The sequence below is a fragment of the Sturnira hondurensis genome, unplaced genomic scaffold (assembly GCF_014824575.4).
Source record: "Sturnira hondurensis isolate 20B ecotype Veracruz unplaced genomic scaffold, ASM1482457v3 Scaffold0011744, whole genome shotgun sequence".
Lineage (NCBI taxonomy): Eukaryota > Metazoa > Chordata > Mammalia > Chiroptera > Phyllostomidae > Sturnira > Sturnira hondurensis.
The window spans coordinates 853775-866635 of NW_028084375.1; the positions used below are offsets into that span (position 1 = coordinate 853775).

Consider the following 12861-nt stretch of genomic DNA (forward strand, 5'->3'; position numbering starts at 1 on the left):
AGGAGTTTGAGGAAAGAGAAGGGGGCAGGGACAGAGGCAGGCCACAGAAGGCTCCGTAAACCCTGCTGTGGTGTTTGAACTTTGTCTTGTAGGCAACAGGGAGCCTTAACTGGGTTTGGGCTAGAGAACGACATACAGTTTTGTTTTTGTTTTTAAGAAAGATGACCCTGGTGGCAGTAGGAGGTCAGCAAGACTAAGGGTGAGAGCTCTTGTTAGGAGAACCTTGTGGGACTCCAAACTAGAGAGAGTAAGGGCCTGACGGGGCTCAGAGCCCTAAAGATGAAAGATATGGGAAACGTTACAGACAACAGAGTGCAGGACTTCGCCGCTACTTGTACTTGGTGGGTCTGTGAAGCGGAGCCTTCAGGGGTGACTCCAGGTTTCTGGCTTGGTGGTTCCAGGTGGCATGATTGGGAATATAAAGAAGCAAGTTTGAGGTGGGAAGAGATAATAAGTTCATTTTCACATGCATTGAGCTTGAAGTGTCCATGGAACTTTCGTCATGTGGCGAACACCAGCAGGAACCTGGATATGATGGTTTGGAGCTCAACATTGATGACTGACTGATTTCATCTGCAACTCTTCAATAGAAAAACTGACATGGAGCTCCTGGGAGTGGATTATGCAGAGTGCAAGTGAGGAGGAGGAGAGGGGAATGATGGCGGGGGAGGAGGGGTGGGTGGGGAGAGAAAAGAAATGACAGGAAAGGGGGCCAGATACAACCACTGGTCACACTAAGGCTTGCAGTTGGGGCAGAGGACAAAAAGCCCGTTAAGGAGGCACAGGAGTGATGGTCCTTACAAGGGTTAGGTCAGCTGTATCAAATACTAAGAGAAGGCAAGACAGATGACAAGTAAAAACAGGCCTTCGGATTTGGCCATGAGGAAGGTGCTGGTCTCCTGTGCTAAGAGGTGGGAGCAAAATCCAGATTATGGTGGATAAAAAAATGAGTGGGAATGACAAAGTGAAACTAGATGATTCTTTCTAGGAATTTTGTTGTTGAAATGTTATTTAAAGAAAAAGGTTTGAGCCCTGGCTGGTATAGCTCAGTGGATTGAGCACAGGCCTGTGAACCAGAGGATTGCAGTTCGATTCCCAGTCAGGGCACATGCCTGGGTTGCAGGCTGGTTCCCTGCAGGCCAACTCCCAGCAGGGGATGCACAAAGGCAACCATACATTGATGTATCTCTCCCTCTCCCCTTACCCCCTAAAGATACATACATAAATAAAATCTTTAAAAAAAAAAAGAGAAAGGTTTGGGTGTATTTATAAATTGCTTTGGAAGGAGCCAGTGGAGAGAGACTGAAACTCTAGTCTAGGGGAGAGAGCGGTGTCATCCAACAGAACAGCCATCTGGTCTTAGAGATGGGTCAAGGGCACTTTGGAGATAGTAGTCATGGGAGAGCATCAGCATGATTCTGAGACCAAAGGGAAGGAGTGGGCAGGGGAGGGGGCAGAACAGGAGGGGAAGTTGACAGGGTTCATCCAAGAGTGCTTTGACTTTCTCAGTGAAATAGGAGGCAAGACCATCAGAGGGAGAAAGTTCTAGAGGGAAGATAATGAACTGGATAAGTCACTATGAGGACCAGAAAAACAAATGCCCAAGTACATGTGGGCCGAGCATGCCAAAGGCCTAGCTGCTGCTGGAAAACAGGTACCTGGAGTGCCACCAACCTGGGGTAAAAGGAAGGTACGAGCCAGCTGGCAAGATGGATAAGTCAGTGAGAACAGTGGTACCTGCGGAGGACAGGAGTGAGAAACAGCTTCTTCCACAGGAAGAAGGTGAAATCCTCTCACTGGCCAGGATTCCAACCAGGCCAGTATATGGAGGTGATATCTAGGAGGATGTCAAGGACTAGAGAAGTTTTACCAAAGACTGGAAGGTGGGAAGTAGGGAAAAGTCAGGTATTTCTCCTCTTCTCTTTGCTGTGGAAGGCAACTCAAGTAGTAGCTGTGTCTCCATGGTTACAGATCCTGCTAAACAACCCTCGCCATCCTATTTGACTGTTTAGCTCTTTCAATACCTCTGTAACAAGTTCCCTGTGTTAAACTCCGTCTGTTGAACCGCCTAGCAAGTGCCAAATTCCTGATTGGACCTTGACTGATCCCACCAGGCTGCATATTATCTCCGGTTGGTTTTCAATCCCATTGCTGTGCAGCGCACAGACGGTGAGCACTCTGGTAGGCCCCCTTGATTTCATTAACTTAATATCCACCAAGAGAAGGAAATGGAAGGAAAGAGGGAGCAGGAAGGTAAACTGTCAAAGATTGAGCACACTCCTGGCTAAATACAAATCTCTGCTCATTTCCCCTTTCACGATGTGCAGCCCAGCCCAGCTGGAGAAAGAACACTACCACGCTGTCCAGTCTCACTTTAAAGTCATGATCACTACCCTCCAGTGGGACTGTGGTACTACCCAGTGGTCATCCCGCAGCTCCCTACACCATCCACTCTCCTGCCCTCCTAGGTGACTGCTTTATTCCTGGTCCTCTCTACTCCAACCCCTAGGACCACCTCCTCTCTGCTGATGACCTTGCTTCCTGTTTCACTGAGAAATCAGAAGCATCTAGAAAAAATAAGCTTCCACCACCATATCTCCACCCATTTTTTTCTACCGTTTCTCCAGTAACTGCGGGTGAACTGTTCCCGCAGCAGGCACAGTCTGTCTTATGCGCCACACCTATTTCTTCTCGTCTACTCAGGAATACTGCTCCCAAAATTCCCCTCTTCTGTGTTATCAATTTCCCCCTTTCTGTTGGGTCTTTCCCATCTGCAGAACAGAACAGCATTATTTCTGTCACTGAAAAAATTCTCTCTTGATTACCCTTCCCCCTCTGGCCATTACCCCACTTCTCTCTTCTCTCTCAGCAAACTCTCCAAGAGCCTTTGCTCTCCCTCTTCCTCCTACCCTTTCTCGGGGTCACTCCAGTGTGGCTTTTGCTTCCACCACCCCACCAAATCTGCTCTTGTCAAAGTCACCAGTGACTTTGCATTGCTAAATCCAATGGTCAGTTCTCAGGCCTCATCGTACCAGACCTTGCCACAGCATCTGGAACAGCTGGTTCCTCATCCTCCCCACCTCTAAATGCTGGAGCGCCCAGGATTCAGTCCTTGGATCCTTTCTCTTTGCTACCTACACTTCATCAAGTCTTGTGACTTTAAATTCCATCTACATTTCTCTTGGTGCCCACATTTATACTTCCTGTCTGGATCTTTCCTCTGAGCTCCAGATTCGCATATCCAACTGCTTACTCCACATCTCTAGTTAGATGTCTAATGGGCATCTCAAATTTAACAAATCTAAACCTGAGCTCCTAATACTTCCCCCTCTCAGTAAATGGCAACTCCCTCTGCCAGTTGCTCAGGCCAAAAACCTTATCATTCTTTCCCTTTAGACAGGGATAAGAACCCTATTGACTTCATCTTCGGAATATGTCCGGCAACTGACTGCTACAACCCAATCCATGCCCCAATTATCTCACGCAAAGATTATTTCAAAAGTCTATCTCATCTCCCTACTTCCATCCTTATCCCCCTACTTACAGCCACCAGAGCAACACTTCTAACACTTGTCCAGTCACATCACTCCTCAGCTTTTACCATAAGTAAAAGCTGAGATTGTTACAGTGGTTACAGACTCCACCGTTCTAACCTCATCTTCCCCTCACTCGTTCTGTTCCAGTTACGCTGGCCTCTTTGCCTCTTCGACACTCCAGGCATGCTTCTGCCTCAGGGGCTTTGCATCTGCAACTTTTCTACACAGAATGGTTTAGCCTCACACATCCCCCTCGCCTCCTGCATGTCATTACTGAAACATTATGTTCCCAAAGGGGCCACCCTGACCACACTATTGGAAATTGCATACTCTCCTGATCCCTACTTTAATTTCCTCCCCAACACTGACTTCCATCCAATATACTATTTTTACTAAGTTATCTTTGTCTGTTGTCTTTCTTTCCCCACTGAAGTATAAACTCCATCTGGCCAGGAGATTTATCTGTTTTCTCACTGTTGTGTCCCCAGACTCTGGCACAGTGCCTGCCACATGGAAGGTGGTAAAGAACTATGGGTGAATAAATGAGTGAATAAAGGCACAGAATCAAGCTCCCCTGAATTCTACCCTACCTCTGGACTTCTTATTGTAGAAGCCGAAAGTGTCCTTATTGTCAGGGCAGGCTCCAGTTGGGGTTTCTGCGTTCCTGTGCTTTACCAGAAGTCAACCTCACCGATGCCCCTGTGATCTCACGTAATCGTCACGCCAGCTCTGAGAGTTACGTATATTTTCCCCACTTTCCAGACGGGGAAGGTGGACCCTAGAGAGATGAAAGTACCTATCAGAGGTCACACAGTACAGCTAGTGTGTCCCAGGGCCCAGGGCCCAGCCTGACTAACGCCAAAGCCGTGATGTTCTTGGCTGCAGCATGACACAAAGACCACCTGCCCCAGTCACGACACCAGGGCCAGGGCCGAGCTGAGTCAGGAGCCGTGGGAATGGAGGGCCTGGGGTGGCCATGAATCTCCACAAAAGAAATGCTCCCTCAAAATCCTCAAATATCACAGGTCAAAATAATTATCTTGTTTATTTCCTGCATTTCACAATCTTTTTTGCTGCTCTCTGCACATTTATTGCCTGTCTCTCCCCTTAGACTCCTCTCCATCCTAGCTACCCCAGCACCTCACACAATAAATGGAGGAAAGAAGTGACTCAAGCACAATTCTGCTTAATATCATTAATTCATTTAACAATCCCGATTGAATACCTACCTTCTTCTAAGCACTGTCCTCATGATGTGCACAAGTGTAGTAAGACATTAAATAATCACATACATAAGTCACAGGGGAAAAATGTGATCGATGCCACAAGGGAAAAGTATGGGGTGCTGGGCGTTAGAGAGGGCCTCCAGGCCTGAAGGATGAAGGGGTAGTGGTCCGGGGAGGGAAGAGAGTCTATGGGAGGGTCCTAAAAAGGAAATGAGCTTGATGCTTTGAGAGACTAAAGGATGATGGGTATGCCTGGCCTGCAGTTGGCGTCTGTCTCACATTGGCAGCAGTGGCCTGTGCTTCCCAAGCTCCACCCATGGGGAGAAGAGGGAAGGGGGGACATCCTCCATGTTCACAATTTAATAGCCGTCTACTAAGGAAGGGGCAGGAGAAGTTGTTGACAAGCCTGACCTGGGCTACTGACAGAACCAGCTCTTTCCTCAGTGTTCCTACGTTCAGAAATCCTGACCCTGGTCACTTTTCCTGGGGCCGCTGCAATTCAGAGAACTAGTCACTGCCAGTCACTCTGTCTGGGAGCTATTGGGATGGCTCCAGAACTGTACAATGGGGACCAAGGCATGACTCCAGCAAGGAGGGTTTTGCAGAAGATGTGGTTGGTGTGGGCTTCACCTAGGAGGGCTGGGTGGGGCCGGCGCAGCAGAGAGGGTTGGAGGCCACCGCACGCTGAGGGCCACTTCCCTCTTCACGGAAGCCCTCTCCAACTCCCAAGGAGCCTGGCCCAGCAGAGGGGGCGGGGGCACTGGGCTGGCATGCTGCTAGAAACCTGGCTGGAGGAAGGAGTTAAGGAGGCCGGGCTGATGGCCACAGAGACAGAGCGCTGTTTATCCAGGAAAAGAGGTCGTACGTAGGCAACGGAGGCCCCTGCCAGCTCCTCCCAGTGGGACTGGGCTATGGGAGCAAGCTAGAGAGGAAGCTGCTCCCTCTTGCTCTGAATGCCTCCGGACCAGAGGCCAAGACCCAGCGGCCGCCCAAAGGTGAGGCCTGCCCTCTGGGTGCCCGACTGAGCCTGCATGGGCCCAGACTCCCAGGCAGACTGTTGGAACCCCGCGCACGCAGGGGTGCGGCGAGCGCAAGGTGGCAGTTGCCTCCGCGAGCCCGTGCGGGTGGCGGAGAATCAATGCTGCCTTTGTGCTCGGTGGTTTCCTAGGGAGAAAGGAGTGGAGAGTGGGAGGGGCGGCCCAGGCCCTTCCCGCCCTGCATACTCTGGTTGCGGTGGGGCCAAGTTGGAGGCAGCCAGACCTTTGGGGCTTAAGGCGGGTGGGATTCTGCATCCCGGGAGGGTGCGTCTCTTGGATTGGCCCTGGGTGCCGTTCTGCAGCAACTGGGTGTGCTGCGAGTCTGCTTCTATACTGGAGCGACTCCGGAAGGCGAGGGAGGAGCAAGAGGAGGCCGATGGGGGGGGGGGGGGCGTGCGGTGCGGGAGGGTGCTGCGGTTGAAGGATTGCTCAGCCTGGAGAAGCTTGCCGTGGAACAGGGAATAGCAGCCTGGGCAGCGGGGGAAGGGATTCCCGGGGGCTCCAGGGCCGATCTTGGAGGAGACCCCGAATCTAAGGAATGGGCAGGGGAGAGCTGGGGATGGGTGAGCCGGCCAAGGGCCGCGGTGTCTCTTCAGGGTGAACGTGTGTATGAAGAGGGTTAGGACCTGGGTCCGTCTGTGACCACATACCTTGTGATAAGCAGGTATTGCTCTAGTCTCACAGCAGAAGTCTAGTACTCCAGTGGGTGTGTTGGGCTTTCTAGCTCTAAAGTGGGTGACAACTTTAGTACCAATGAGTGTGCATCTGAAAATGTCCCTAGCCCCCGGCTCCCTCCATTTCTCCCCGAGCCCCCAGACTTCGCCGCCCTTGGATTTTCCTGCTCCAATAGGGGACCGTGCGCACCGTAGGCCCCGGGCAAGGTCGCGGTGGCGGACGGCCAGGTGTTCTTTCCAGCGACACCCACCTCGGACTCCTCTCCTCTTCTCTCCTCGTCCAGCCAACTCCCCAGACCGCCACTGAGACCCTGCATTTGGCACCTTCTGGCCTCTCCGGAGCTCGCACTTTCCTTACCCCCAACCACCGCATGTGGCTGTTGCAGAAAGCCGGCTACAGGGTGGGGACCGCGGAGCCCGGGGCCCGGTGGGCGACCTGCGGCCTGTTCTCTAAGCGCCGCGTCCCGGGCCCTACCGTGCGCGCCTGCCCCAACGTCCTCACCCCCGATCGCATCCCGCAATTCTTCATCCCACCTCGGCTCCCGGACCCCGGAGGCGCAGAACCCCCACCTGCGCGCGAAGCGAGCGGGCGGGGCCTCCCGGCGGCCTGCTCGCTGCCGCACCTGGCGGGCCGCGAAGGTTGGACCTTCCTGCCGGAAAGCCCGCACACGCGCCGGCGCGAGTCCCTGTTCCACTCGCCGCAGCCCGCTCCCGCCGAGAGACTTCCCCCGGCTCAGGACCGGCTGCACGGCTCCGCCCCGGACCTGCGCCTCTGCTGGGCCCCCGACAGCGACACGGCCTCGTCGCCAGAATCCTCGCCCTTCAGCTCGCCGCGGCCCGGCCCGGGCCAGGCCCGGCCGCCCAGGCCGCACTCGCTGTCCCCGGAGGAGGCGAGCTCAGCCGAGACCAGCCCGTACGCGCCGCGCCGCGCGGAACCGGCCCCGCCGCCGCTCTTCCACCTGGACTTCTTGTGCTGCCAGCTGCGGCCGACCAAGGAGAGCGTGCTGCGCGTTGGGCCCCGCGGCGGGCAGCTGCGGCTCTCGGCCGAGTACCAGGCCGGGCTCGGGCAACTGCGGCTGCGCCTTGTCAGCGCGGAGGGTCTGCCCCGCCCGCGAGCCGGCCCCGGGAGCGGCGGCGGCTGCTTCGTCGTGCTGGGGCTGCGGCCGCGCGTCCGGTCGCGGGACCAGCGGAGCCGCGTGGTCAGGCGCAGCGCCAACCCCATCTTCAACGAGGACTTCTTCTTCGACGGGCTTGGCCCGCCGGACTTGGCCGCCCGCAGTCTGAGGGCCAAGGTGCTGGAACGGGGCGCAGGGTTGCGCAGGGACGCGCTGCTGGGGGAGTGCGAGGCGCCCCTTATTGCCCTGCTGCCCCCCTTGGGTGGGGGGCTAGGTCCAGGGGCCTCCTTGGCGCCTGCGCACTACAGCCTGTAGTCTGAGACCGGGTCTGTAGTTCCCATTCCTTTCCATCTGCCAGGCGTATTTATTTATTTTTTTTAATAAAAGGTCTGTTTATCTTTAGTGAGATATCTCCACTTTTTGCACCCTACAAACTCTCAGGTCTGCAGCCCAGCCCCCTACCTCTGCCCTGGCCATACAGGTATGGAAGGAGCTCATTGAGATGGACCCTAAGTTGGAGCAGACCTAAAGTAGTTGTCCTCAAACTCAGAAGAGCATCAGAATAACCAGACATCGGAAAACCGGGGGTATGTGTTAAACACGCAGAGTCCTGGGCTCCATTCCCCAGGAGACTCTGACACTAGTTTCAGTAGGTCTCAACTGAGGAGGACCTGGGGTCCCTGTCCAACAAGGCCCCCGCCCTTTCAGGGAGCCCTCCAACCACTGAATCGCTCCAGGAAAAGTTCTGTGACTAAAACCACCTTCCCCTGAGGGCTCCCTGGGGCTACACTGGGGAAATCAAAGCTCCCTCGCCCATCCACCTCCCTACACGAGCCACATCTGTCCTGAAGAAAGGCGAAATGGGTGGGTCTTGGAAGTGCCTTTAGGTGTCCTGGCTCTTGCCTGTCCCTTCCACACCTGTGCCATCCTGTGGGGCAAAGCCAGAACCCAGAGCCAGAGTAGCACTTAGGTCCTGAATGACCAAGATATGATGCCCCAGGAATTGAGATCCCGGGCGAGGAGAGGGTCCTATGGGGATGTGAGAGCTGGGGATGCCCAGAAAAGGGCGCCCCAGTGAGCAGGGGGAGGGCATGGAAGGTGGATGGATGAATGTAGGTCAGATTGTGTTTACCTCCTACCTGAATGTCTCTGACGTCAGCAGTGACCTTCTGTCTTTCCACCCTCTTTGGAGCTGGTTCCTCTTGGCTCAAGCCAGGCTTGGAGGAGGGGAGGAGGGAGGCACCGGGACAGCTTCTTTTGCCCTTCCCTTTGAGCCCTTTCTCATTTTCCACAGCGCCCTGATCCAGGGCCGAGCCTGCTGGATCCTGATACCTATGCATGTGTAAAGCTAATACAACACACACACTTCTCCATTCAAACAGCACCCTAATTCCTTCTGCTTCCAGAAGTTAGGTTCTTCCAACCCTAGCCCTAGGCCACCTAGGCCAGGAACATGTCTTGCTCCAGGTGTCCACCAGGTGGTAGCATTGACCAACAAGATTATCACCAGGCAAAGCACTATAGTTCCAACAACTTAAGTCATTTATTCCTGTCAGCGACCCCCATGAGAGCTAAGTACTACTGGGTTCAGTGTGACTTTGGACTTCTCTAGTGAGGAGTAGAATTAGGATTTCAACCCAGAGAGTCTGGCTCCAGAGTCACTTCACTATAATATTCCTCGGTGCCAGCTGCTGCCTCCCCACCAGGTCACCCTGAAAGGGGTCTCCTCCTTCCAACCATTTCAGTCTATGAAGGCCACCCCTCAGTCTAACACTATCTCTACTACTGCCCTCTACTTCAGCCCCAAATCTTCTTGCAACAACCATTTGAAAATAGCTGGAAAGAAATGTTGAGGTCACTTAACCTTTGTTGGTGCATTTCTCCAACAAACACCGAAGGCGGGGCTGGGACAACCAGCACAGGCTACAGCAGTGGTCCAATCAGATGTGGGGACTGGACAAGACACAAAATAAATAAGTTACATGTAAAAAATGTAACTAGGTGTTATGTTATAGAGAAAAATGAAGCAAAAAGGGGGTATAGGAGGGCAGAGTCAGATAAAGAGAAGAAAGTTATAGGAATGGAGGAAAGGAGGGAGGGAAAAGGGACCAAGTTCTTTGTACCAGGTCCTGTATTTTACTTGCGTTACCCAGCTAATTGCCACCTGCCCATATACCCATTTTCCTGAGGAACTAGATCAGGGAGGGAAAGTAAATTTACCTGGGGATCAGCTTAGCTACAGGGAAGACTGAGGACTGTAGCTCCGCCCAGGCCCTCACTGCCCCCTGCCACTCGGAGGAGGCTGTGAGGCAGCACCCAAGTCCACCCTATTAGGGAGCATTTCACCCAGAATTCAGAGCTGTGACTGTCCCCCTGTGATGGGGGCCACAGTGTTCCTGGAGGAACTTCCCGGCTAGCTAACGCCACAGATATGGCCTGGGGCAGATCAGGTCCTAAGAACACCTCCTGCCACGGACTGCTCTGGCCTTCAAGCACAAGCACTTTCACAAACACGTGTCAGACCCCTTTGTAACTGAGGACTAATGGGTGGCAGGACACACACATTCTTGTCCAAGCTTTTTAGTTCCAACATTCAGCGCTCCTGCTTTTCAACCCTTCTTGAAGTTCAGGGCCAGGAGCTAGGGTCAAACTCCAGCTGTTCCCTCCACCCACAGTGGCCTTTGTGACAGGAGGGGGGAGGGGTGGAAGCTGTAAGAACTATAGATATTAACAGAGAGAGGGTTGTTCTTTTTTAATGGATGAGGGGGAGGAGGTACCGCCCCCTCCCTGAATCACTCCAGTAGATTGAGGTGTCCCCAGGCATGGACCTCCTAGAAAGGACCCAAAGAAAACTGGTCTCTAATCGTGAGATCAGGCTTCCCAGAGGAGGTGGCCCTCAGAGGGGGTGCTAGGGTGGTAGGGCGTGCAGGCTGCCCAAGACCCACATACGTTTCCCCTTCACAACCCCAGGCCCTCCCTAGAAGGACAGGCTTGTACTGAGCTTTAAGTGGTTTCTGTGGTTTAAGGGGTGGGGAGGAAGGGAAAGAGAAGTTGGTGACTGCTCCCCAGTTCCAAGCCGCCACCACCACCCTCCACCCGCTCCAGGCTGCTTGCCCCCTGCTTTGAGATGCCCCAGCCTGATAACGTAACTTGGGCACTGTGGGGGGTAAAATGATTCTCTTGATCCCTATCAGCCTCCTCTTTGCATAAGAATATAAAAATGTATTTGAAAAGGAAACACCCTGCTTTGAAAGGACTGATTCATTCAGAAAAGGGGCTGTGATTGGAGCAGAAAGGAAGGTTAGGCAGGAGGGGAACTTCCCAGAAGGATGACCAAGGTGCCTTCTTGCCCTGGGGAGAAAGAACCGCAGTCATCCATGCTCTTTAGGGAAGAAAAAGGTGGAGACAGGAAAATATCTGAGAAGCACGTGACTCACCTAGGCCTAGAGGCCAGGACCCTGTCTTCCAACCCCCCCCACCTCCTGCTCCACCCCTCACTTCCTCCCCATCCCACACAGTGTACAAAGTGGCCCAGCTGGGAGAGGCAGCCATACCTGTGGTATCTGGGGCAGGCAGGGCTGCCTGGCATGGTGCCGCGGCCAACTGCCCATTCCCAGGCACTCTGCGTGGTCTCACTCTGTGTCCATGATTGAGAGGTCAGGAAGGGCCTGGGACCCAGAGTCACGGAGGAAGAGAGGCCTAAAGAGAAGAGACAGAGAAAGAACAGTTGGAAAGGACAGAAAACAGAAGAGCCACAGACAGGGAAAGGCTCAGGGAGAGACAGAGAATGCTGAGTGGAAGCAAATCCAGGCCCCAGAGGGCAGGGGGAGCTGGACAGCGTGGCCCAGCACCCTGTCCCACCGCCCTCTGCTAGCTCTGGTCCTCTGCCAGAGGGTGCTGGGTGGGGTGGCATTTTGGAGAGCTTTGCTTCTTATTTCAAGCCTGCCTAAGGACAGAGCCCCAAAACAGACCAACATCCTGTTTTGTGCAGGGAAGTGCACAGAGATGCGTGGGCCGCGAATTTACCAAAAGGACACAGGGACAGTCAGAGGCTCAAACATACACACACCCTACCCTCCATATGAGGTGGTCCCCCAAAGTTTCCACTCCAATCTTCCCCATCTCCTTTGTCAACCATTTGGGGGGACGGAAATTCCTCCTCTACCTCTAACCTTTGTCCCTCATGCTGCAGCTTTTGGGAGACTCTGGGAGCTGCCCAGGAACAGAGGTGCTGATGGCAGCAGAGTGGGAAGCTCCAGGGCCGGGCAGGAGCAGACTGTGGCAAGATGGGAGGGCCCAGAGGGAAGGGACAGCTGCCTGCCCTCTCCACGCCAGGTGCCACGTGCACCAGGTCGGGGGGGAGTGGGACGGTCACGAGGCTGTGGCGTGGCCGCTTTCGCTCTGCTGTTTACCAGCTGCGAGGGAAAGCAGGAGGAGGTGCCAGGCACCTCCCCACTGCAGGCTGGCCCCTAGCCAGCTGGCCTGTTGGGTAATGAGGAGAGCCAGGCCCAGCTAATCAAACTCTGGGCCAAGGCTGTGTGAGGGAGAAGTGGCGTCCAGGACCTGCCGAAGCCTCCCCGTCCTGCAGCCCCCCCACCCCCACCCCCACAGAGCCCTTCTTTGGTGCAGGTGCCAGTGTGGGCCCACTCAGCCTGGGGGACCTTCTACCCCCTAACTAGCAAAGTGTAGCACCTCTCTCCTCCACTCCCCTCCCATTGTTCCTCTGCCTCCACACTCTCCCCCAGGCCCAACAGCCCAGGAGGACGCGGAGGCATTAAGGAGTGGGGGAATTCTGGAGAAGGGCAGTGAGGGAACGGGGCTAAGCAGGCAGAGGCCTCAAGGAACCAAGGCACCTTGGTCTGATCACATCCTGAAAAAAGAGGCACAATCCCGCCACATAAGCCCACTTCTCCCTCCCATCTCCCTGTCTCCCACCATCTGTTGGGGAGAAAGCACTTTGTGATTCTGAAGTCACGAAAACCTGGGTTCAAATCACAGCTCAACCACTTACTGTCCTTTTGCAAGTGTGTTAAATCACTTAGCTTATGGGTAAATCTGGAGTAATTATGTTTGCCTCCTGGTGGGTGTTGTGAGGATTGGAGAAAATAATGAATTTACATAAAATACATGGCAAAGGGCCAAGCACACAGTAGGTGAATGCTAGCCCCCTTTCCCTTCCCTTCACCTGTCCTGTTGCTCCTCAAAGCTCCAAAGTCTATCCCTTTGGTCCCTCCCTTGTCCCCTCCTGGTGCCAGGACGCTCTGCCAGCCACT

The 12861-nt window shown here is 54.2% G+C and overlaps 1 protein-coding gene and 1 long non-coding RNA gene across 5 annotated transcripts; one reads left to right on the top strand and one right to left on the bottom strand.

The window, feature by feature from the left end:
- The first annotated feature begins 4829 nt into the window (after positions 1–4829).
- On the top strand, positions 4830–7990 carry C2CD4D (C2 calcium dependent domain containing 4D). 3 transcript variants are annotated; one of them, XM_037060352.1, is made up of 2 exons: positions 4830–5757; positions 6609–7990. In XM_037060352.1, the coding sequence occupies exon 2, from the start codon at positions 6845–6847 to the stop codon at positions 7901–7903; it is 1059 nt and encodes a 352-aa protein (XP_036916247.1). In that variant the 5' UTR covers positions 4830–5757; positions 6609–6844; the 3' UTR covers positions 7904–7990. The 3 variants fall into 3 exon arrangements, with proteins under 3 accessions (XP_036916247.1, XP_036916248.1, XP_036916246.1); XM_037060353.1 differs by having other exon boundaries at positions 6616–7990; XM_037060351.1 differs by having other exon boundaries at positions 6758–7990.
- A 1131-nt stretch (positions 7991–9121) lies between these two features.
- Positions 9122–11919, bottom strand: LOC118996791 (uncharacterized). 2 transcript variants are annotated; one of them, XR_005068552.1, is made up of 3 exons: positions 11754–11919; positions 11143–11287; positions 9122–9541 (listed from the first exon to the last, which is right to left on the bottom strand). It is a non-coding gene; the product is annotated as an uncharacterized LOC118996791 (long non-coding RNA). The 2 variants fall into 2 exon arrangements; XR_005068553.1 differs by lacking the exon at positions 9122–9541 and adding an exon at positions 10694–10939.
- Positions 11920–12861: the final 942 nt, after the last annotated feature.

Coding starts and splice junctions, on each gene's coding strand:
- C2CD4D (XM_037060351.1), top strand. CDS start 5,716: ATGCCTCCGGACCAGAGGCCAAGACCCAGCGGCCGCCCAAAG. Junction 5,758..6,757: donor GACCCAGCGGCCGCCCAAAG/GTGAGGCCTGCC, acceptor CTCCTCGTCCAG/CCAACTCCCCAGACCGCCAC.